General features: G+C 39.0%; 3 protein-coding genes across 7 annotated transcripts; 2 read left to right on the top strand and 1 right to left on the bottom strand.

Moving 5' to 3' along the window:
• Positions 1 to 237: 237 nt before the first annotated feature.
• Positions 238 to 5,435, top strand: LOC105565995 (probable cytochrome P450 6a13). Its single transcript, XM_012019647.1, has 7 exons — positions 238 to 346; positions 863 to 1,038; positions 1,918 to 2,287; positions 2,457 to 2,803; positions 3,829 to 4,059; positions 4,181 to 4,432; positions 5,111 to 5,435. Exons 2-7 carry the CDS (start codon positions 870 to 872, stop codon positions 5,293 to 5,295), a joined length of 1,554 nt encoding a protein of 517 aa, XP_011875037.1. The 5' UTR covers positions 238 to 346; positions 863 to 869; the 3' UTR covers positions 5,296 to 5,435.
• A 243-nt stretch (positions 5,436 to 5,678) lies between these two features.
• Positions 5,679 to 18,157, bottom strand: LOC105565993 (dedicator of cytokinesis protein 9). 5 transcript variants are annotated; one of them, XM_012019640.1, is made up of 29 exons: positions 18,041 to 18,157; positions 17,685 to 17,801; positions 17,234 to 17,412; positions 17,078 to 17,147; positions 16,498 to 16,935; positions 15,890 to 16,378; positions 15,598 to 15,764; positions 15,303 to 15,464; positions 15,121 to 15,200; positions 14,371 to 14,624; positions 14,053 to 14,294; positions 13,823 to 13,928; positions 13,376 to 13,747; positions 13,050 to 13,247; positions 12,565 to 12,711; positions 12,308 to 12,494; positions 12,174 to 12,218; positions 11,631 to 11,809; positions 11,278 to 11,483; positions 10,784 to 11,191; positions 10,308 to 10,608; positions 9,753 to 9,912; positions 9,439 to 9,599; positions 8,985 to 9,314; positions 8,732 to 8,873; positions 8,354 to 8,616; positions 7,921 to 8,278; positions 7,509 to 7,800; positions 5,679 to 7,422 (listed from the first exon to the last, which is right to left on the bottom strand). In XM_012019640.1, the coding sequence occupies exons 1-29, from the start codon at positions 18,140 to 18,142 to the stop codon at positions 7,188 to 7,190; spliced, it is 6,390 nt and encodes a 2,129-aa protein (XP_011875030.1). In that variant the 5' UTR covers positions 18,143 to 18,157; the 3' UTR covers positions 5,679 to 7,187. The 5 variants fall into 5 exon arrangements, with proteins under 5 accessions (XP_011875030.1, XP_011875027.1, XP_011875028.1 ...); XM_012019637.1 differs by having other exon boundaries at positions 8,723 to 8,873; positions 18,041 to 18,154; XM_012019638.1 differs by having other exon boundaries at positions 8,723 to 8,873; positions 13,829 to 13,928; positions 18,041 to 18,154.
• A 587-nt stretch (positions 18,158 to 18,744) lies between these two features.
• Positions 18,745 to 21,819, top strand: LOC105565992 (protein CWC15 homolog B). Its single transcript, XM_012019636.1, has 3 exons — positions 18,745 to 19,210; positions 21,084 to 21,387; positions 21,484 to 21,819. The coding sequence occupies exons 1-3, from the start codon at positions 19,080 to 19,082 to the stop codon at positions 21,724 to 21,726; spliced, it is 678 nt and encodes a 225-aa protein (XP_011875026.1). The 5' UTR covers positions 18,745 to 19,079; the 3' UTR covers positions 21,727 to 21,819.
• The last annotated feature ends 327 nt before the right edge of the window (positions 21,820 to 22,146 follow it).

Genomic DNA, 22,146 nt, shown 5'->3' with positions numbered 1-22,146 from the left:
ATAAAATAGGACGAATAATTGGAAAAAAATCAAAATTATTGACCGTTTTGTTTCAACAATATAAACACTCAAAACTGAAAAATGGGAAGGATTATGTAGTAGACATGAGTGTAGCGTAAGGGATGTGGCACCAGCACCACAAACTACAATCTTTCGAATCTATTTTATCTTATGTATTAATCGTAAGTGTCTTCTTTAGAAAAATATTGCACCAAGATATATCATTGTAATAATTGAGTGCTGGTTCCTGTCTGGAAGAAACTTTTGAGCATTACTGTCGCGAAACAACTACCTTAACCCAACCGGTCCGAACGCGCTGCGACCAGGAGGAGCGGAGGAAAAAAATGTATTGAATTACTTACCGGACAGACCATGTATTGTGGCAGCGCATTTCAAAGACTATACCATTGACCTCCTATGCATAATTTTTCATGCATAAGCATGTATAAATATAGAGAATTACATAAAATACTGTATCTCAAATGTGCCCAAACATATTAAACTCGCGCATTTTGAACACACAATTAATGTTATTTTGAAGCCAATGCAATAAAATGTGCATTAAAAGCACATTAGATGGGCATTGGCGCTCCTTGGGTAGTCAGTTGCCCAGTGAGAAATGATTCGTCGATCGACGTCGAAACGACGTCGAATCGACATCGACACCGTCGAATTGACGTCGATTCGACATCATTTCGACGTCGATCGACGAATTATTTCTCATTGGGTGCAAATCGTGAGTCATAAAACACGTATAGTCTGGCTCAAGTTGTACAAAAGAGAAGTTTAAAACTAAATGTTCTTATCAAATCTTACTCAACGTCAACGTATTAGAGGATGATCGTTTTTCATCATATTTCAGATTAGCCATGGCACTTGTAGAATTAATCGGACTTTTCATTATTACCCTGAGCAGTCTGTACATTTATTATAAATTTGTGATTTTCAATTTCTGGCGTAAGAGGGGTGTTTTTCACGTCGAACCCACTGTACCAACTGGAAATTTAACAGTGTCAGTCAAAAAAAGAACGCAAATAGGCGAGTATCTCTACGTAATAGTAATTAGCACAATATGTGTATACAAAATTCTTTTTTTTTGTACATCCCAGTAAGCAAGAAATCATTGTTACAACGTTTTTATAACGTTACTCACACTAACATGGCAACATTTTTAACTATGTTATTTTTAACGTTGTATGCAATATCGTTAGGAACATACTTTGACACTGATTTGGAGCAATATTTTTTCGGCAATACTGAAATAACATTTGCTATGTCAATGTTGCATTTACGTTTTTTCAACATTGTGATACCGTTTCTCGAAAAATAAAATTTCATCGATAAGATCTGATAGAATTGACATCGAATTGACATCCATTCGATGTATTATTTCTTACTGGAAAACGTTCTGGTCGAAAAATTAACGCAAATGTGTCATCATTAGTATTGTTTATTGTGATAAAATATTACCACATGCCTCAGTGGTCGAATATACAAAATATTCGAAACATACATATTGGAGAGCAATATCATATAATAAATATTATATAAAAATAATATTTTTTAAATATTTTTAAAATATGTCGTAATGTTTAAAAGTTCATATAAAATTATCATTGAATTAATGTTGATAAAATATTTCGCGTTTAACATGTAAACATTTAACATGTAATGGCCTAATATAATAATCGTATAATGTATTAAAATTTCACAAATTTTTATAAAACTTCCGCCAAAGAAACTTTTATACTTTTACTATATTTAATATAATTACTATATTTTACTTATTATTTGTTTCTATTGTTACAGTCGTTAACATTAATGTAAAATTAATAATTTATGCAGTTGTTTATTTATCTGTTCATGTAGGTCTACCTGAAAAAAAACGCAAAATTAATTAAAATAATTTTTCAACAGGTGTATTATTACATGATGTTTACCAAAAATATAAAGAACATCGCCTTATTGGAATGTTTTTATTTTATAAACCAAACTTAGTAATTGCTGACCCCGAACTTATTAAAATGGTATTAATAAAAGAATTCGCAAGTTTCCACGATCGCGGGACGTTCTGCAATGAAAGAGTTGAACCATTATCTGGCAATTTGTTTTGTATGTCTGGAAATAAGTGGCGAAATCTGCGTAGCAAGTTGACACCCACTTTCAGTGTGGGAAAAATAAAGCAAATGTTCCCAATCCTGACGGAGTGTGGCGAGAAACTCTCAAAATACTTGGATTGCAAAGCGCAGATGAGAGATTCTATCGAGATAAAAGATATACTTTCAAGGTAAATTTGTTTTTTAAAGAACTGTGACAATAACATGACATAAACAAACTTGCTTGAATTCCTAGGAATAGAAGATATTTAATTTAAAGAATGCATGTAGATAAAGTAAATATCGGAAAATAGAATTTGTTAAAATTTATTTAAATTTATGTGTCAATTTTACTAATAGGTATACAATAGATGTAATCATGGCAACGGCTTTTGGAATCAACTCTAATTGTATTGAGGAACCTACTAACGAATATCGTATTTACGGACGAAAAAGTTTTAAACCAATTAGTTCAATTCGAATCGTCTTGGCTATGTTCGTGCCACAAATTATGGATTTCTTTTCCCTTCGCTTCATTGACCAAAAAGTCTACAGATTTTACAAGAACTTGTTTCAAGAGAATGTGGAATACAGACAAACTCATAACATCGTAAGAAAAGACTTTATGAATCTGCTCATGCAACTCATGGAGAAAGGCTATGTTGATCCTGACAAGGAAGGTGACGAGACAACAACTAATGCATCATGTAAGTATATACGTTTTATGGTTTTTGTATTAATAGTTAATCTACGTGTTATAAAAATGCATATCGTAATGCAATTAAATTACAATAACGTTGCAATATCATACTGCAGTACAATATTGTAGAAAAATTTTGTAGACATAAATTTACAGTATAGTTTGAACAATATTAAAGCAACAACTATTTTCACAAATATTGTGAACTTCTAAATCTAAATCATTCTATATAGCAATACAAATTTGTTTTTGCTTATGAATGAATTTATCATTTATATGACATAATTTTTATAACAAAATTCAAATTTTTTTGTACATTTTTCCCCAATATAATCTATAACTGTATAAATGTAATTTATTTGTTATTTTTAAAATGAGACCATAAATTGAAAGTCTAACGATATTAGAATAATTATATAATATTAGATTTATATTGGAAGTGCATTGGCCAATATTTAACAATGTCATAACAATATTTGTCTAATATTGTATCAATCCAATTGTATCAATATTAGATCAATATTGTTTAACAGACATATTGGCTAAATAAGAGAAGGCGTCCATCATACAATATTGAATCAATATTGAGAATACTGAAGTTACATTATTTTCCAATATTGGCGCCAATACATTGTGCAACTAGGGTTGTTATGATGTTATGATAAATTTATACACAAGTATATCAATTCATTGTTTATATACTATTTTTACTGTCATGTATTATTAGCATGATATATTAATTTTGATGCTAACTTTATTTTATAGTGTTTTATTTTTTAAGTTAACATATCACAATGTTAAAGAAATAAAGTAAATGCAATATTAACATAGCACATGTTATTTCAACATTGCCGGAACCTCGAAATCAGTATCAAAGTATGCTCATGACGATATTACCTATAACGTTACAAACTACATAGTTGAATTTGTTACCATATTAGTTTGAATGTCGTTATAAAAACGTTGTAACAATGATTTCTTACTTACTAGTAAGGCATTTAATAGTTAACAAATTATTTTGTTGGTCCATAGCAACTATAAGAAAACTTACTATGACAGAGGCTGCAGCGCAAAGTCATTTCTTCTTCGCAGCTGGTAACGAATCTTCTTCGACGACAATAATATTCGCCCTATATGAATTGGCTCAACATCAAGATATACAAGACAAAGTTTGCAAAGAAATCGATGAAATGTTAGCGAAACATGGTGGTCTGACATATGATGCTGTGAATGAAATGACTTATCTTCACAAAGTGGTATATGGTAAGTACACATTAAATATAAAAAAAATCTTACGTTATTTACTTGTATATAATAATTTAAATAAATTGCGATTATTTAAAACGAGAAATGTATCGTCATACTTTTCTTTTACATATTTCAGAAACTATGAGAAAATATCCACCTCTTCCATTGTTAAATCGCATTTGTACTAAAGAAACAGACATACCAACAATGAACCTACGCCTACCGAAGGGAACTTTAATCTCTATACCAGTGCTTGGGTTGCATCGAGATCCATCAATATATCCAGATCCAGATAAATTTGATCCGGAACGATTTAACGCGGACGTGATAGGAAAAAGGCATCCTTATGCTTATTTACCATTTGGGGAAGGTCCCCGAATGTGCCTCGGTAGGACTGTAAATTAATCTATTATTATATTTATACATCAATTCATTGTTTATGCACTATTATTTATGCACAATTATATTTAAATTGACACTAATAGTCATTTTATGTCAATCTTTTTATTTCAAAATCTTCAATTAAATACATTTTTGTTAAATAACAATGGCTCGTATGATAAAAATCGAATGGTAAAAGGAACTTAGAGCCTAGACAGATCTTATAGACAGCGTAATTTTTTATATCATTCGTATACCGGCTTTTAAGCATCTAAGCTCCTTGTACCGTTCGATTTTTATCATACGAGCCATTGTTATTTAACAAAAATGTATTTGCTATAAATAAATATGATAATCGTTGATAATAATAATTATTATTAAATCAATACTTTTGAAATGTTTTATCCGATATTATTTTGATAGCAGTCTCTAAATACATATTGTCAATATTTTCCAAAGAAATTTAAATAACACATGTTTATCTTAACAACTTACATTTAAGTTAAATGTATTATTTAAAACATTAGTTTATTTTATCTTACTCTTCGTAATTACTTTTAATTTTTAATTCTATTTAATTATGAAATTTTTTAAATTATATTTAAATAAATTTCCCGATACTTACAATAAGCTATTGTGAAATTATATCATAAGTTTCGTTAATATCATTATCATTACTTTTCAGGCGCACTATTTGGCTACTTGCAAACAAAAGTCGCACTCGTGAGTCTTTTGTCGAAGTACAAATTCACCCTTCACCCCCAGACTCAGGTCCCGCTTAATTTCCACGAGATGAGCATTATTCTTTGGGCAAAAGGTGGCGTACACTTGATTATTGAAACACGAGAAAATAATTTCGTTGTTACGTGAACCAGAAATATTTGTATTTGTAAGTTACTGTTAAAATATGTTAATAGAATTAATGTGCTTTAATATTCGTTATATTGTATTTATGTATTTACTACATACGAATGAAGGAATAAAATATGCTATTAAAGAATTGTACAGTAGTTACAGGACACTCTGTATATATTTATATTTTTAAACTTTATTTTATTTATTCATTTAAAAAACCCGTGTTTATATATCCATAAAGAGCAGATTGTTATAAATTATACATAAAGTTTGGTTTAAATTGTGCGGAGGATGTGGAAAAATTTTCGCACAATATCAACTAAAGACAGCGTTAGATTTTATAATGTAACAAGTTTTTAAAATTTTTACATTTGTGTATGCAAATTATGAGAAAAAAATTTTTAAACCATTAGTTTCCGCGTATATTTAAAAGTTTCTGTTTCAATACATATTGTTTATTCTTAAAGCTGTTACTGAACTACAATATTCGCATCAATTTCACTGCTTATACAAATAAATTTACATATTCTTTCTCTCTCTCTCTCTCTCTCTGTCCCTTTCTCTCTCGTATTCTCGATTTATAAAATCTTATGTCTGCACTTTCACAAATAATTATCAATATGTAACATCACTTTTGTGCGTATTTGCAAGGTATCAAAGTGGTCGGACTTGTTTCCCGTCGATAAACTGTAGCCATGTGCTACAGCTCTTTCTTCCTCTCTAAAATATGAACAAACTTTCATTTAATTCTCTATAAATTCCAATAATTGGCATAGAAATTACTCAATCTGTATCATCTTTGTACTACTAATAGTGTGCAAGCGCATACGTAAGTTCACATAACTGCTGGATAAAATATTCGACGATCTATAGCATTAAAAGATCTAATACTTTCCCTTCAATATCTCTAAAACAGCCGACTACACAGCACTTATACGCACGCAAGAAATTAATCAAGTGATATATATATACAAATATCAATTTTTACATAAAGTGTCTACATAGGTATTTGATAAATCCTCTATATATATATTGCAGCAATGCGCACTGGGCAAAAAGTTTATTCAATACTTATCGATAAAGCGAAAACTTAATGTCGATAGTAAAATAAGCACAAACAGCAAGTCTGCGTGTAATTGTTAGATGTAAAATAACGCGCATTAAATTACAGAGTTGTGACAAGAAAAGTTGAATTGAAACACACGATAAGACAGTAATCTTATTGTGTCGATTCAAGTATTACTAGTGGATAAATTTCTCTCATTTCGTGAAATTATTTTTGTCGATTAATTAATTAGATTATACGTTCCTTTTTCTAATCAATAAAAGGACAAAAATCCTAATAAAGGTGATTATATACAGACATCAAATATAAATGCCTTATGGACTAACATTATCCATAGTGAAAGAACTGAGGTGTATGTACCAGTACATTTTTACTCGCCATAAATGTATTATATAAATGCCCTGGTATATGAACCAACTTATTCTACTAGTTGAATCGCAACTTATCGAACTGCAACATCAACATTATAGGCTTAGTGTGTAAAAGCAGTTCTTATTGGCTTTGTGAAAATTTTTGAACAATTACAGATCGGCTACAATTTATTCTTACGTACTCCCTATACTCGGGATCTTTCTGGGACATTCGTAAACGCCTCGTCCAAAAGATCTGGCAGTGATCGAAGAGTCTTCTCCATTAGGCCAGTGCAAAAGTTATAAAATTGTTACAGACATTTGATCATAAATTCATAAATGACGCGTCAAGGAGAGTAGAAATACAAGGCATTAATATTTATGATATAAATATTTCACAAGCTTGTGCTTGGAAGAACCTTAGGTATATTATGCTAAAAAGTGGTAAACAAATCTGAGGTCTGTTGGATCAATGTTCTAAGATTATTGACTTAGGCTGTACTAGTGTGATTGTTAGCACCGCTGATAGCGCTGAAGAGGGCCGCGCTATTGCGTTTGAAGCTTCCTACTTGCTCATCTGGCCATATCGGTTCCCCGAATAAGGACGATAAACTCTGGCACAGTTTTTGGTAGTTCTCACGCAATACTTCCTGATACTCGTGTTGGTCCGGCGTGATCAGTTTGCTATTAATTTGTAATGCTGTATAACATATCTTGACGAATTCCCTGAAATCGCAAGAGAATTTCTTATTAAATGACAGCAATATCCCGCATATAAGAGATTATACGAGGTATACGATGGCAAAACATACCTAAAAACATCCTTCAATTCTTCTACTTTGTCATCGGGATATTGCGGAGACAGCGCGGGATCCAGGAATGCGGAGGCGTAAGCTAAAGGACCGGCGTTCACCGTAACGCAAATGCTACCCTGAAGACGTAACTGCAGTTTTTTCACATCCGTCGGTCCGATCAAAGCCACATCTTCCAATTCCTGAACGCGTTGCCTCATCTCATCCAAAGCGACCTCGATAGGGCTGAGCTCCACTATCCGTTTCTCAGCAATCCCGATGCGCTTCTTCACATACGGAAAAGCATATTGCGCTGCAAGAACAAGCATATATCTCCGTGCTTCTTTTTCAATAAAGCAAAATCTCAGATAACCGATTAATTCGATTATCTGATTATTAGACGATTATCGGATTATTTGACGTTTGACCGTACTTGTGAGAATAGTTCTACGTTTCCACTGATCCTCTGGGCTGCCTCTTGCCTTGCCCTCCTTAGTAAATGGTGTTTCGAACATAAAGCAGGAAACGTTGTGATTCTGCTCGAACTCGGTCTGTCGCACTTCCAACTCAGTTTTCTCAAAGTACGGTGTGACATGCGTTACCTGAATGTACGCTATCTTAGGATCCAATTCGCTTACGTCGACCGGCACAGAATCCATTATCATCTTAACGTTCTCAGACCCGAATTTTTCGCTGTACAAACGTAATAGACGTTCGGATATTTCAGATAACGATGTCACTTTCGGTTCTTTATAGATGTATTCTTGACCATTTTCCTCCTCGAAGTACGCCTAGATAATAGCATGTGTTAACTTTAGTATTCTGTGTATTCTAAAAATATATGCTCTCTGCTGATGTTATTTTACCATGCCGAAGAATGCTACTCTGTAGAACCTCCCGAGTAATCGCTTTCCAGTTCGTGTTACCTCCACAATTTTATTATAGGCTTGCGCCAAATGCGTATAACAGTTGGCCAAAGCTTCGTAATTTCTCTTCTTTTCGTATATAGGAACTATTAAGCGATATAAATGCCCAAGCAATTCGAAGCGCTCGGCCTTCTCCAACGTATCTGCACAAACTTCCAGTTGCTCGAGAAGTAAACTTTCGTTGTAGTGGATATCTTGAATGCCTGAAACAAGATCGATGTTTCCTACAGCTGTTCTTAATTTGGATGAATAAAATAAAAATGTAACAGACACAAATGATAAAAACGTGATGCTATAAAATAAACATACAAATCTCACCAGCATCGAGTTTGAGATTACGCTCGTCCTTCGATATGTTCATGGAGATTTGATCGAAAGCCTCTGCGCCCCATGGATGAACTTTCCGCAATTTCAGATATTCAGCCATTAATGCTGCGATGTGCAGTTGACAACAAGCAGCCTTAAAAATAAAAAAAAATGCATGTTAAGTATCCATTAGGTAAGAAATTCAAACAAAAAAGCACATTTACAAGAGTATTTTTTTGTCAAGATAATTTGTAAAAACAAGTACCTCGGAGAAATTGCCATCCCTGGCATGGTTCCTGGCCATCGTTTCCAGCCAGGTATGCCTCAATTCAGGTGTGCTAGCGTAAGAATTGGCCAAACTGTGTTGCAAATCAACCAGCATCTCAGGATCGTTATTATGCTCCCGCATTTGCGCGGTTGCCATTAAAACCGTTCGTATTCTTTTATTGAGATCTTTCACTTCAACTGGGAAACCCGTGCCCTTCATAACTTTGTCAGAGGAGGCGTAACTGTTGATCAACGACAGCGATTCTTGAAACCGCGAGTTGTTCAGACCGATTACGTTCCCTAACATTTGGGAGACTGAAATTATCACCTACAACATGCACGGATCAAATGATAAAATGTAAAGCTTGTATAATTCGGCTAAAAATGACAATGATAATATACATCGTTAAATAAACCAAACGTAGAGATTGTGCTCCTTAAGAGTATTGTACCTGCAAATGCACTCTAGTCAATCCTTTTCGACTGGTAAACTCAAAATTACTTCGCATTAGCAAATATAGCAAAGCGCAGGACTCCTGCCGTATGGAACTTAACTTGCTGTTACAGCAACGCAGCAGCTCATAACACAAACGTCCGCAAAGCACAGCGTTGCCTACAAGGAAAAAAAAGTGTATTCAAAGCATTGTTGCACTGTTTTACACGTGCCTATCATATGTGCTCTCTACCATTGAGGACCAATTGTGTATTTAATCTTGTTCTTTACAAATGAAACTTAATTTTCGTAGTTCCGAAAATTAACAATTACCTTGGAAAAGCGCGACGGAATAGTTATTCAAAAAAGCTCGGAGTCCAGCGAAAACATGACGCAATAGAGTTTCGGACTGACCGACTTGAAGGAACGACAAATAAATATTGAAAAATTTTTGCATGACTGCGTTGTCGCCTTCATTTGCTAAGAGAATATCCTGCAAAAAAAATGAGAACGTGTTAATGTTTTGCAGTCACCACAATTTCTAATCATGTTTCGATTGATCAATTTAGACCAAAGATGCCACATGTATTTATATTTTAATTTATACATTTTAATATTTGTTATCTATGTGAACTTGTACCAACTTTTTGACTATTTTAAGATTTCTCACTTGTGAACATATTTATATTTTTATTTATTGAGATCTTGTTGTCTAAATTAATCGATCAATTTTTCAATTTTTAATCGTGCCATTGTGTAGCACACACAATTGTCTTCGATGGAAACGACTGCCAAATCATGTTTTTTTTTTTAGAAAATAATTCATGATATATTTTACATGTAAAATCAAGGAAATAGAAACTTTGATGAAATAAACATAAAAATTACTTTAAAGTGGATGCAAAAGAGACCCAAGCAATCCAGCGCAATGAGGCCAACTTCCGTTGCCATATTTGCCTCCAGTAGAGCTTGATACATTTTGCTGCTGTCATTTTCCACCAGATTCTCTCTAGTAACTGTATTGTGAGGTTGTAACGTGCTAGTAGCGGGACTTTCAGTGGTAAAGTCTGGCGGTGCCATTCTAGCGGGTAATGTCATTGCTTTGACAGTGCGGGGCTTTCCAACATTACTCGCGGCATTCACGGCTATTTGTCTCTTGCCGATATACTTGAAATGATGTAAACTCATCCTAAAAATAAAAGAAAGCATTGTGTAAACTCTAGAAATGAGTATACGAAAATACATATCGATACGTACACAATCCAATCATACAATCATATAATGACATTCATATACGAGAGTATATTTTTTCAGAAAACAATATTTTTTACTATTTACTATATACTGTCAGTCTTGCTACCTACTCGATCACTGTGAAGAAGTTCAGTACTTCCGTATCGTTGCATTGCTGCCACCATGCGATCACCTGATGATCACCCAAGTACTTGACAATGAACAGGAAACAAAGTAATATATCCTTTACTTCCGAGGGCTGCAATTTATCGCACCTGGGCGACGACTGCGTCACACTCAAGGTACGCGAATGTCTCTTTCTCTCGCCCGTTCCGTTTTCCGGCAACTCTCTCACGATGGTGGTCTCTTGGGAAATGTTGGACTGTGAGGCACCGGACACCGTCGACGTATCGGACTCAACGCTGGTGCAGGAATAGCCGTTTACCAACCCTTGACCCGCGATGGCGGCAAAGTATGTGGAATCTCGCAGATGCATGGACGATCTTATGGGCGATTGAGTGTCCAGGTGAAGAGTCAGTCTGTGCGGCATCGAAAGTTCTCTTTGATCACTTTCAATTAATTAATCATTATCTGTCGTATCGTTTTATCATATACTGGCATGTACCTGTGAATAGACCTCGGTGTACCCGCGGTCGTGGAACCGGTGTCCTTCGTTGTCAGAAACGAGCTGCTGGTTGACACTCTGTTAGTGCCATTCTGTTTGATTTCTATCTTGATCTCGTTCTCCTCTACCAACTGCAGTCGATGCAAATTCTCCAATACGATGCCAAGCCACGGTATGTAAATCGATGCTATTCTGCTTAATTGACCCTGAAACAATTAGATTCAAAACGTAAAGCATCTATTAATAAAAATTACTAGAGGAAAATGATTTGGTCCAATTTTTCCCCAACAACGCAATTTCTTAAATTCCTATGCTAAGAACGACTTGTGATCATAAACATATAAAAGTCGCACCTTATTCTGATATCTGTCATCTAACTCATGTTTCGCCATTAGATCTCGTAAGGTGCCAATGGCGACCTTACGGATCTGCACGATCTCATTGAGGGAGGTCTTAACTTCTTGCATCAGAAGACCAGCCAGGAAGTGGTGCTTGCAAAACTCCTCCGTGAGGCAATACTCGTTCATTAGATCTGTTGTCAAACAAGCACTTCTGTTTCATTTGCTTTTAATATGTATTATCTCTAATTGTGTAATGTAAGTGAAACAATGCATGGTGTTACAAGTGCAAGTATAAGATACAGACGAGTAGAAAAATATATGTAAGACTATCAGTGCACGATCCTATAAAAATACAAATAACGTGTAAGAGACATGTGATTGTTGAGCTGAGAAACCTTTAATTCTCAAATCTCAATGTCTTAAAACTAATTGTAAATTATAACTGGCAGTAACTATATTTTGCTACAAAAGAGAAAATACATAACAGATACCTGCTATGAACAAGAACATACACATAACACACATATTTGTGTATGAATGTAATTATAAACGTACCCTCGCATTCTGGTTCACTCTCACACTCAGTGTCATTCTCAGTATCTTTTGAACACGCGAAACAATTAAGTTGCAATAAATTAGTACATTTTCACCGTAATCCTTGTACGTATCGACGACATGAGAGCTCTTACCTCTGGAAGCAAGTCGCGACTGCATCATCGGCAAGTTGAAGGACACATAGTGCTCGTGGGAGCAGACAATTTGCAGAAAGGCGAACTTGAAATCGTGCAGCGTGCGCTGGTCGCCAGGCGAAAAGTTGTCCAAGTAAGAATTGATGAGACGAAACACAAAGCCACGGTCCATGAAAGTGAGACATCGCTGTGTGCCCCAATAATTAAAATCAAAATAGTGATAAAAATGCATGTGATAGTCGTGCGATATTAAATACCTTCAAAAATTGTGCGAGACTCTTGTTCAATTCATGCGTCTCCACCGGCATTTCTTTGTACTTGGTCATTAAGTATGGCATAATCACGTCTAGTAACATCTTGATCTTCTCTTGATAATCTTTTGAGAATCGCTCGTTTCTATGCATCTAGAGAAGAATAAGTCCGCTGCTTAAATAATTTTTATACTGGGGACTTGAGTAAGTTCTCGCTGTTTTTTTTTTCGTGAAAATGAATGCTTTATTTAAAACAATTAGTAAAGAACACGTCATTCAAAGTATTGTCCATCGTTAGCCACTACTAGATAACATCATCTGTCGGGAACCAGCGAGAACTTATTCAAGTCCCCAATAAAAGACAAATTGCTAATTAATTTTGATAAATACGAAACACTGAAAAGTGAGCGAATCAACATTTAATTACAAATAATCTTGCTTTATCGACATTAATAGTTGCCAAGTTTCAAGATCTCAAAGTAATAACTCACCTTTATCCTACCAGTACTCAGTAGATATTGCACCATACTTTTGATCATTGTTTCGAAAAAGAAGCTCGAGTGATGCATGAACTTGTTCACCACCAGAAAATCGGTATTGCTCGGTTGTAGCAAAGTTGGCAAGTGCTTCGCCAGTTGCTCGTGAACCGCGACGTTACCATTTCGTAGAGGAGGCAGTACAAAAACGAACTAGAATCAGAAAACTAGGGTAGAATCAGGCCAACCGCAAAATAAATTAAACTTTCAACAATTAAGAGTCAATAAATACTTATTAAATAAAAAATTGAATACTTATTAAACATACTCCTAAATCCTACCTTGATGTACGCTTGTAAAATTTCCTTACGCCCGGCCTCGTGCACCATGTTTATTAAATGTATCAAGACCCTAATCACGTACAATCCGACTTCCTGGCTGGTGTTGCACGTCAACAACACGAACAGTTGATTCAATATAGTTGGAAGAAATGTGATAACGGTGACTAGTTGAACCGCGTGCGCCGCCTTCAGGATTTTGCACGTTTCCGAATCCGAGGGCGTTGCCGAGGGTTTAGTGTCCAAGATGCGCTCGGCGTGGACGAACAGATTGTGCAGATGGAGGTCCCGCGTGAATACCGTCGAAATTAATTGAAAAGACACCGTAAAGATTGGTCGTTGCGAATCAATCCAAGTGATATCCGGTCCTGCGTTCTACGAAAACATTCAAGTCACCCTCATGTCATCCGAACTGCGTCGCCAATTGACAATACCAATGATCGATCTTACTCTTACCCCTTTCCCTAGTCCAAGGGGTTGTATGGAAAGGTATCCCGACGGTAAATGCGTCGCCACAGGCAATACCTGGATATTCGATTCTATATCCACGTTCAGTCTATACAAAGTATAGAAAAAAATCGAAAATGCAGTTTATTTCTATCATCCAAATGTTATAACAAGATATTGCAAAATATGCTAGAGGAAATTCTCATCCATTATCGATTTATCGAACCTCTCACCTTCCTTTATGCAGCAAAGGTGCCCATGCATAGCCGACACAGTTCTCAACGCCGTTCTCTTTCTTTTTGTTCATGTCGCAACTTATGTGATAGAAGGAAAATAGTATATGGTGTTTCGCGTGCAATTTTGTGGGTAGCTTAATCTTGATTTCCTCATACCAAGAAGGCACTGCGCTGTGGTGCAACACGGCGCACGACGCTCGTACGCATAGCAACGGTGAACCCGGTCTCCCATAAATCACCTATTTAAAAAATAGTAGAAGGAAGATGAAGCCACTTTCTTGATTTTCAAATTACTTGATATTTTTTATCGCATACTCGTAAAGGCTTGGCGTTCTCGCCGTCATCGTCGCGGAGCTCCACGATGCACGCTATGTTCCTAGCTCGGGTAAACATTTTCTGACTATCGAAATTGAGCGTCTGCGGATACACGTACAGATGATTGATGTACGTCGTGTATGGGTGCACATCCCTCTCGGAGGTGCTCTCGAACTCGGCGACCTCGATCGTCGGCTCCACCGTTGGTGGGATTGGAAATGGCTTTAACGGTGCCAGGCACGTCGACAATGTATCTAGAAATCGTATTTTATGTATCGTATACCTGGAATCGTTCCAAACTATTCACTACAATTTTTCTTTTCATAGCAATGAGAATTATTGAAGCTGTTACTTATTACGAAAAATTCGTTAAATTATTTAGAATTAAGTTACAAATTGTATGATGAACAAAAATTGTGTGATTCTTGCATACTAATGCTGCATCTTTAAGTTTCTTCAAAACTTATTATCATATATGATGAAACCGGAATTTTTTTATAGAAAATACACGTTTATTGTATGAAAATGGTAAAAAATAGTAGTTAGTAACTTCAAAAATTAAATCGAGTATCGATTTAAGTATGTGGTTTTACTGTTTCAATACTGTATTTCAAATAATCAACGCGGTTTGTCGAGTTGGAAAAAAGATGCAAAATCCACACAGAAAGATAATTAGACTACCAAGATTCAGCCTGACTGAAGATAGCATCTTCTCTATTCAATCGTAAAATATATTAATTGATTACGCACTTTCAGGAATGTCCGTAATAGGCTCTATTTTAATTTTCAGCCAACCAGGTATCACAGTCAATTTGCTAAGCTTCTCGGGCCTGCGAGCAAAATTTTGCTGATATAACGTTTAATAGCGTACACGTGTTGAACTCCATAATGCATAAAACTTTGAATTATATGAATTTACTATTAATACATACTTCCTGTACTCCGAAAGAAGTTTTAGTAGCTCCTCGTCTTTTATCTTATTACCCTCCTGCCTGTATATTGCTGGAAAATCCGAGGATGTATCCAACTCGCTGCTATACAATCTAAACAGTGGTCTTGCAGCCCACGCAAACGGCATTCTATAGTTCCCCAGTCTGGAAAAAAAAAGAACATTTGTCTCGTACAATCAAGCTTATACATCTCCTTAATTATTAAGTATTTGCTTAAAAACGTAAGGTTTACACTCGACGTTATATTAAAAAATATCTGAATGATTTATAATCTCACCTTTGGCAACACGCTCGGACTTGTTTGTGCACCTTAAAGCCCAATCTTGGATCCTTGGTGGTTCTCAAATATGGCTCTGAAGTCTGATATATGTTTCCTTGAAGCAACTTGTCTATTCTTACGACGAGAAATATATCTGGGTGAGGATTACTAATGTTGAATATAGCCTGCAACAGTAATTGTCTTCATAAATTCTTATTCTATCAATAGATTCACATCCTGAACATTTATATACACTTCAGAATTATCAATGTCTTATTCTTCCTTTTTTTTTGTACTTAAACAATCGTACTTGTTTCGGATATTTAATCCAGTCCGAAGGAATGTTTTTCAATTCCCCGGGAAGAGTAACGTCCTCCGTTTCTGTCGTAATTCCCGCAGGACCAAGCTCTCTCGCCATGTCTCGCACTATTTCATGATTAACATCGAAGTGAAAGTTCTCCGTGAGTTTTCTGCCATTTCTTGCGTCGAAAAGACTCAACACTGTATGATAAGGCTCCACTTGACAAAGAGATTCCTTTTCGTCGATAGGTGCTTGCAGTCTAAATTTAAGACTCTCGCACTTGACGAGGATCCTGTGGCCAAATTGCTCCTTGTAAGGGTCTACGTTGTCGGCAGACTGCCCTACGTGCGTTTTAGCATGGGGTATGTAAGGATACACACTGAACAGTCTTTTTCTGTTCTCTCTCCTGGCTAAAGCAATGCTGGTGTCAGTCTCCCTGGAGTATTTTATTAGTTGCGGATTCATACTCTGCTCAAGACCCTTCAATGTGCCATAAACCTAAAATCAAAGGTACGTTAAACTCACTTTAATGAACAATTCCCTCTTGTCGCATCTTGGATAAACTTTCACCGTTTAAAAAGTTCAGATTTAATAACATTAAGATAATCTTGTGCTACCTGCATAGGTTGTGGCGACGGCGGAGGTGTATTACAGGTTCTCTCTAGCGAAGCAGCACGCTTTTCCTCCTGCTGCTTGTAATGTTGTATGACGGAGCTGAGCTTCAACAGCCAATCTTGCATATCGGCCTCAGTATCGGCGGCCAAGGTAGACTTGTGACTGTCACTCATCCGCAGCTCGAAGCAATATCTCCCGCGCTTCGGATTCCTCACGACCTCCGTGCAAAAGTCCATCACTATCGTCAGCTTCGCCTCGCCCTTCCTCTCGTCTTTGAAAAACTCGAGTATATACGTGCCGTCAACCTCCTGCCTGAGATGGCAGAAGCGTCTCTTGAACGATTTCGACCCGATGTGAGAAAACATTCTATCCGTGCTACTAATCTCAGGCCCCTTCATCAAGTAACCTTCTTTCGTTATGCCGTCATTCTTCGTCAAGTCCTGCGAAAATGCACGCGGATCACATTTTTTGGCTCTAAACACGCGACGGAAGTACAGCAATATCGGGACGATATCAAACAACCCGAATTTCTAAAGACCTGAAGCCGATCTGCAAATCTTACGGAACAAAAGGACACTTTACCTCATCCACTTGATCCACCTCGGTATCGATTTCGTACACCTCGTCCTTCAGTTCGTCCGCTTTCGATATTCTGGAAATTTACGAAATAAATGGCATCTATACACATAAGAGCGGACAGATTAATCCCAATTAATCGCGAGCACCGAACCCGCGTACCTTGGCAACTCGAGATAAGTCCCGCTGTACGCCGCGTACTTGTAATGCACAAGATTCCAATTGGACGTATAGCTGGATAGACACTCCTTCGTCAGGAGACTCTCCTCTCCTTCCTCGCATTCCGTAATTTGCTGCGCCGTCGGTACCACGCTGCGATATCTCCTTGGCAGAACCACTTGCTGCGGGGAAAAAGCGAATTTCACAACAGCAATCATTGACACATAAATAATCAGTAGTGGCTATAATTATCTACCGTTTTAAAAAGTACACTTTTTTAACAAGATACTTTTACGTTGTAGAATTAAATTGTGTATCAATTATATTCTTTGCGTATTTCGCAACTTTATCGCTGTATCCTATTGCCATTCTTGCTTTGTTCGCTTATCTATAACTGGAAGGCACGTCGGCAACACGCTGATATAGATAAGCAAACGCGAAAGCCACAACTTACAGAAATATCATCCTGGGGGTACAGCAGCAGCTCCCGCTGAGGATCGTTTTGCAGCAGCGTCTTATTCTTCAGCACGAAACTCTCGAAGTCAATGGGCTCGACCAAATGCGGCTTATTCTGCAAATAAACACGGCACGTTTTAAATTCCGTAAAGCCAGCGGCTGCGGTGAGCGCGACATCTCAGGCGACCTCGTTCCCGCTCGACCGGACGCGACGTGGGACGACCAGGCTGCGAAACTGGGACAACGAAATCTCGAGCACCCGACGATTGTTTACACCGTGCTCGCGCGACGGGGCCAAACTCGCGGGGACGACTCGAAAGTCGGTCGGTCGGTGTCTCTTTCTCTCTCTCTCACCTGCACCGTGCTCTCGCGGACGACCTGGGACACGGTCTCCCGCAGCTGGGCCGCCATGCCGGGCTTCCCCAGGCCGCGCGTAAACTTCCTCTCGCTCGCCATCCTCGTCGACGCCGCGCGACGCCGATCGGGCCGTCCCGGCTCGGTCTCGCCGCCGTCTGAACCCGATGCCGCCGCAGCAGCAGCCGCCGTGATCGCGCCGCCGGCCGCGTCGTCAGGCCGCAGCATCGGTCCTCACCGTGCCCGGCCGCGCCGGGGCCGGGGGCCGGGGGACGATCGGGCGCATCTCTCGACGGTTGGAGAGGGACAGCCGCCTGCCGCGGCACGTCACAATCGATCAGGATCGCGCGAGCAACTCCCGTCGGCCATCACCGGCATTCACCAGTCGCGTTCCGTCCCCTTCCCGCCCCGCCCCGCCCCGTCCCGCTCCCGAGACGATCGCCGTCGGATCCTCCTCGCGGCGAGAGACGGTCTCTCCTCTCGTTTCCTCTCTCTCAGGACTGGAGTCCGCGGGGATCCTCTCTCTCTTCGCCGCTCTTAATCACGCGCGGGAGGCCGATCGCGAGACCGAGGCGACGGCGCGTCGGGACGAGGCGCAAAATCGCCGGGGATGACGATCGGGCGCGCGGGACGAAATCGCATTTTCCCGCGCGTTCCCCGCGAGATCGATGGCGGCCCGCGCCCGGCCCGGGACGGAGGATCCTCGCGAAACGGCGCCGCGACGTGAACGTCGCGCGGAGGCACGGAGAACGCCGCCGAGGAGGACGCTCCGTGAGATAAAAGCTCTACGAAGATTTATTAATAGATAAGCTCCCACTGTGTCAACGTAATTCGCGTCGACAGTCGTCGCGCGAGCCTTTAATCGATAGCTCGAGGTCGACAGTATCGATAGACGGACCGCCCTTTCGATTCTCTCTTCTCCAGTCGGATCCCCGACGTTCGTACGACTCGTTTGGATCTCGCCGAGATTTCGCGACTCCGGAGTGCCCAGGTTGCGATCGCCGGAGCTTGAGATTCGCCGTTATTCTTGCGCGAGGACATGACGACGGCGGCGAGACCGACCTTCGAGCCCGCCCGGGGAGGCCAGGGACGCGGCGAGAAGGACCTGAGCGCGATCTCCAAGCAGTACAGCAGCAGGGACCTGCCGTCGCATACGAAGCTCAAGTACAGGTGAGCGACGGAGTTGGGGGTGTCGACTTTTCTCATCGATCGACGACAATTGCACGGGTCACTTTCGCGCGGGGACGCGGAATCCGCGCCGCTGCCTCTCGGTCCGTACGCGTTGACGAGGGCCACTTTGAGGTTATGGCGCCCCAACGAGAAGTGACTTCGATCGACGCCGAATTGACGTCCGAATCGTCAGGTCAATGTCGATCCGACGTCGTTTCGACGTGCCGTTTCTCGTTGGGACGCCGTAATCTCACGGTGGCCCTCGTCGACGGGTTAAGAGAGGCAGAAGCGCGGATTCCGCGTTCTCGCACGAAAGTTTCTCACTGGGGTTTGCCTCGATGGTTCCTGAATCTACCTTCTTCTCCCGCTCTCCTTTGTCTCACCGAGCGATGAGTACGTTCTTTCTGTCACCTTAACAAGCATGTAATGATGCAAAGAAGGAAAATAAATAATTGAGAATTCTCGATGATGAAGGATAACAAGTAGCAGATGGGCTTGGAGGGTCCAACGCGGTGGACAGTGCGTAAGTTAACGTTGTAGCAGTCTTTAACTGCTAATAAGGTGCATTGTTATGAATTGATTTCGACTCTGCCTTGAGCCATTAGGCTTGTTTTCCGTTCCTACACTGGTGGACTAGTGCAATAAATTGGAGTAAGACAAGCATCTTTTTTTCTCATTCTAGCTTACTGCACTAGTTCACCAGTGCAGGAACAGAAAACAAGCCTATTATCAGCGATGCAATAACAAAACTGATCTCACGTTCCGCGGCAATAAGAGAGCTTGCTAGTTGGGTGACCTATAAGTAGCGTAACTTCGCACGAGGAGACCCAAGAAAGGCTGATGATCAGTTTGTAATGTGATCGAGACAGAAGTGATAATCTGAACTTGAGTGACAAAGGCTGGTATTCATAGTCAGATCTTACGTTCAAGACCGTCTTGAATTTATCTAAAGATGTCGTGTGGAACATTTCATTGGCTATGGAGTATCTAAAGATGATCTTAAGACGGTCTTGAATAGGAGATCTGACTAGGAATACTGTCCAAAGAGAAGTGAAGTCATCGAACCAGCTTAGAGAATGAACATTGACGTTTTGTGACAAAAAAATATTAAAATTAATGCTGCCCTTTCTCCCCTCTCCATCCCCTCCACAAGAATGGGGACGCGGGTATTTAAGGACTACCGCAACTCAAGGGAACTCGGTATCAGAGTCTCCCAGCCCTGATGAGGCAAACGGCAATGTTTTTGCGAACCATCCGGAAGCCATTACGACTGAAGAAGACAACAGCCGCGAAAGCTTGAAAGCCAATATTGAAATTAATACTATTCATAAGCAGAAGTAGTTGATTGACAATTGAGACTGAGGTATTTAAAGAACAGTCATAATTTTAAATGACTGCCTCGGCCAGCTGTCAATTATTTCTCACTATACAATACAGTCGAATGTATAAATAATGTATATGTCACTTGATAAGCATACGGCACGCAATAAGATACTAACGATCTTTGTGTTACTGGCACTTTGGACGGCCAGAAATGTAACGTTAATTTTATGATATTAGATACATTTTCACCTCGACGAGTCATTATCCCAGTAATAGCTTTTCACTTGCAATTGATTTTCTCAGAGTTTGCTTGTATTGATTCGCTATATATGTAGTTTGACTCGACGCATTATATGCTAATTGTTTATATTATTAGTTGAAACAGTCGATGAAGCCAATATTCTTTATTGTATCGAGGTCTACAAGATCCACTTGATAGTCGCGTAAATTTTGCCAGAGTTGGCTAAAGAGCTGGAAAAAAGAAATTAACAAATGTTAGATATGTAAAGAATATTTCGTATTAAGTTTTTAATTTGTTGTCTCTCGGCAGGGAACATGGTCAAAGCACAATCGAGGAGCTACGAAATCGGGACTTCAGAAAGGAACTGGAGGAGAGAGAGCGGACGGATAAGGATAAAGGTTCAGGCCGTCGTGCCATTGAACCTTCCAGAGAGTCGACTACGTCCAGTGCAAAGAGGCAGAAGATAGATCAGGTTCCCGCGGCCAGTTTAGATGCGGACGATCCACTCGATGAAGACGAGTCGGATTCTGACAGCGAGGAGGACGATGCTGCCGCGCTGCTGGCCGAGCTTCAGAGGATTAAGAAGGAGCGAGCAGCGGAACAAGCTAAGAAGGTAAATGCTGAGCCGCGTTATGTATTAAACTTGACTTACTGTTTTCATTCCCTTCGCGCAGCCCTTCAAGGGATAAAATGAAACATTATTTTGCAGGAAATGGAGAAGCGCCAGGAAGAGGAAAGAATACGCATGGAAAATATTCTCTCGGGAAACCCTTTGCTGAACTATTCCTCGCAGAGTGGAAGAGTGGATATGAAGGTGCGAAGACGGTGGGACGACGATGTTGTCTTTAAAAATTGCGCGCGCTCCGAACCCAAGAAGAAGCACGATGTGTTCATCAACGATTCCCTGCGAAGCGAATTCCATCGCAAATTTATGGAGAAGTACGTTAAGTAATTTATTAGATTGTAAGCGGCAACGTTGTAAATAATTTTCTAATGCATGTTAAGTCGAATAAAAGTACATTCACTCTCATCATTCATGAAGAAATCACGTCTCGTTATTGATCCTAAGCCGCTCATTTGGCAAAGTTATGTGATCAGACAGAAAATTATCTGTGTGCAACTCCTCGGTATTAATCTTGAATGATGAAATGGCTGTAAAAGAAACAGAATTTAATACGGAGATGTTAAATAATCATTCAGCTGAAAATTGAAACATCAAATCTATCGGTACATATCGATATTTCATTGATATCCTTCAAACACAGTAAAGAGTCTGTATTAATAGTTTACCTTAGTGTACTGACACCACAAATTAGCGTGTTACGAAAATAGAGAACGATTACAATCCTTATACAACAAAATACTGGTCGAA

The sequence above is a fragment of the Vollenhovia emeryi genome, unplaced genomic scaffold (assembly GCF_000949405.1).
Source record: "Vollenhovia emeryi isolate VEMERY1.0 unplaced genomic scaffold, V.emery_V1.0 DF939147.1, whole genome shotgun sequence".
Taxonomy (NCBI): domain Eukaryota; kingdom Metazoa; phylum Arthropoda; class Insecta; order Hymenoptera; family Formicidae; genus Vollenhovia; species Vollenhovia emeryi.
Note: the sequence above shows the minus strand (reverse complement) of the source record. Positions and strands in the feature narration are given on the sequence as shown.